This window comes from Stegastes partitus, unplaced genomic scaffold (assembly GCF_000690725.1).
Source record: "Stegastes partitus isolate 25-593 unplaced genomic scaffold, Stegastes_partitus-1.0.2 Scaffold1137, whole genome shotgun sequence".
In the NCBI taxonomy this organism is placed as follows: Eukaryota; Metazoa; Chordata; class Actinopteri; family Pomacentridae; genus Stegastes; species Stegastes partitus.
Window position 1 is genome coordinate 53,836 of NW_007578868.1, and position 2,836 is coordinate 56,671.

At 45.1% G+C, this 2,836-nt stretch overlaps 1 protein-coding gene across 1 annotated transcript in view; it reads right to left on the bottom strand.

Moving 5' to 3' along the window:
* LOC103368275 (sodium channel protein type 2 subunit alpha-like) overlaps positions 1-2,836 on the bottom strand; it is a 157,211-nt gene that overhangs the window by 41,003 nt on the left and 113,372 nt on the right. Inside the window, exon 18 of the mRNA XM_008296600.1 lies at positions 944-1,215. Coding sequence (XP_008294822.1) covers positions 944-1,215 — 272 coding nt within the window. The remainder of the gene's footprint in view (positions 1-943; positions 1,216-2,836) is intronic.

Sequence of the window (2,836 nt, forward strand, 5' to 3'; positions counted from 1 at the left end):
CACACACACACTCACACACACACACCCTTTTAGCACAAACACATCGCTGCAGAGTGAGAAAAATGCCGGACCATAATGCAGCGCCGGAGGCCTCCAGCTCTATCTGAGAGAGTGTGTGTGAGTGTGTGTGTGTGTGTGTGTGTGTGAGTGTGTGTTTGAGTCGGTCCATCCACTTCACTATTATGTTTATAAAAAGAAAGAGACTCTGAAAAAAAAAAAAGTGAAATCCAGCAGCAAAGGACCCAGAAAACAATCATAAAAAGTCGAACAAACCCAAGAAAATTTGTAAAATATTAAATTAAATGATCATTTATCACGTCTTAATGCTTCAATATCAAATATAAACAACCGCTGCCTGAAACACTGTAAAACATGTATTTTTTATCTACAGCTCTGCTCTACCCACAGTGAAACGAACCTTTTTAAATTAAACCGTTTAATTCACACATAGTAAAAGAATAAATGAGTGTTTGTAAAAATATGAATACAAATATAGACTTTATTGACAGTCCTGGTTGATTTAAGGTTCACATGTATAGTGCTCTTTTTTTTTGTAAATGATGTGTAATTTAACAAATCAGGGGAATCTGTATTTTGAAAAAAATAAAAAGTAAAATATTTACTTTTTTCTTGTTGATTTAAAAACAGTAAAGCTGTTTAAGGTGACTAAAGTATTATTGTTGTATTTGTGGGAAACAAATAACTAAAAACTGTATTTTTTGTGGATATTTACAGTTTTTTGTCCGAGTTGTTTCTTGTCAAGGTAAAGGCGAATAGATAAATAGATTCAATAATTCATAGTTTTTTGAGTGTATTATTAGAATTTTATTGATATTTTTCCTGTGAAATAAAAATTATTTGGTCATTCTGACTCCGCCCCTCGCTCGAGCTGACAGCCAATCGGATCGGCTCCTACCTCCTCGGTCTCCTCCTCCTCTGAGGCGTCGCTCTGCTCCTCCTCGGCCTCCTCCTCCTCCTCCTCCTCCTCCTCCTCGGGGAACTCCACGTCCGACTCTCCGGGAGCGATCGGGACGCTGATGGTCAGGTTGGGGTTGGTCATGTAGCTGTCGTCCTCCGGGACCACGTACTTCTNAGGACAGTCTGTGGTGAGTTCACTGTCTGACATAACTGCAGGACAGTCTGTGGTGCGTTCACTGTCTGACGTAACCATAGGACAGTCTGTGGTGAGTTCACTGTCTATGGTGAGTTCACTGTCTGACATAACCATAGGACAGTCTGTGGTGAGTTCACTGTCTGATACAACCGTAGGACAGTCTGTGGTGAGTTCACTGTCTAAAAATAACCGTAGGACAGTCTGTGGTGCGTTCATTGTCTGACATAACCGTAGGACAGTCTGTGGTGCGTTCATTGTCTGACATAACCATAGGACAGTCTGTGGTGCGTTCACTGTCTGACATAACCATAGGACAGTCTGTGGTGCGTTCACTGTCTATGGTGAGTTCACTGTCTGACATAACTGCAGGACAGTCTGTGGTGAGTTCACTGTCTGATACAACCGTAGGACAGTCTGTGGTGAGTTCACTGTCTGATACAACCGTAGGACAGTCTGTCATCGTCAGTTTGGGGTGACGTTTCTGTGAATTCTTCGGCTGATGAACCTTCAGTCACTTTTCTTCTTCTTTACTCTGTGAATCCAAACACAGACGGTGCGTTCAGGTGTTCGCTCCAGACCGTTCAGCGGGCCGCCGCCACATTTCGTCCCTGCACCGTCACGGCGAGTCGAGTCGTTCGTCTTCACTCGTCCGGCCGCCGACTGGGACCGACCGCTTCGTGTGTTTTGTGTGAACAGACGCAGAAACGGGACGCGTCTCGGGAGGAAGCTTTAGAGGGACGAGCAGCGTCCACGAAGCAGGTCCTACAGCTCGGACGTGTTCTGCTGACGTCTGGGCTCCTCCTCATTCAGACGAGCATCTTCGTGGCTGCATCGACGGCGTCTGACTAAGATCAAGTCCAGTTTCAGATCTACGAGCTGCAGAAACATTCCAGCAGCTAAACTAATGTAAATACGAACCACCGCCTTCATTTCCAGCGAGTTCGTGTCACTTTTTACTGGACGTTCAAGTGTTCTGAAACATTTCTCTCTCGACCGTTGTTGTTCACAGTCTCTCTGTTTTGATGTCTCATAACAAACGGCGGGAATCAAAGCCGGCGTCCACTTCCCGCCACCTGTCCGGCCGAGCGCACCTGTGCAGCTGTTAGCGGGTCACCGAGGAGGCGTTCGGGTCGCGCTGGGGTTTATCAGCTGCTGCCGCGCGGGGAAAAAAACAACAACACAAAAACAAAAAACAAAGGAAGGATAACGAGGCCAGGTGTCGGCGCTCAGGTTTTAACCCTAAAAACTCAGCGAGCGGCTGGAAAAAAAACACAAAACATTTCACGTCCAGAAGCTAAAACCAGGAGCCGGACGACTGCAGTTAGTTTCTATTTTAGCAGAAACATCCGTCGAGAGCTGGACGGAAACACGTTCAAAGTGTTCACGTTGAACAACACGTCAGAGATTTTAAATGAGCTCACGCTGACGTCAGCCTTCAGGAGGTTCTGGACGGTTCTTCTGTCGGGTCACACTTTTGTGGCACTTTGGAGAAATTTAAAGTCGTTTTACACAATTATCCTGGACAAGGTCAGGTTGTGTTGGGTTTGTTGTGTATTTTTGTGGTCGTTTTGTGTATTTTTGTGGTCGTTTTGTGTATTTTTGTGGTTTTGTGTCTTTTGTGGTCGTGTTGTGTCTCTTTGTGGTTGTTTTGTTTCTTTGTGGTCGTTTCGTGTCTCTTTGTGGTCGTTTTGTGTGTCTTTGTGGTCGTTTTGTGTCTCTTTG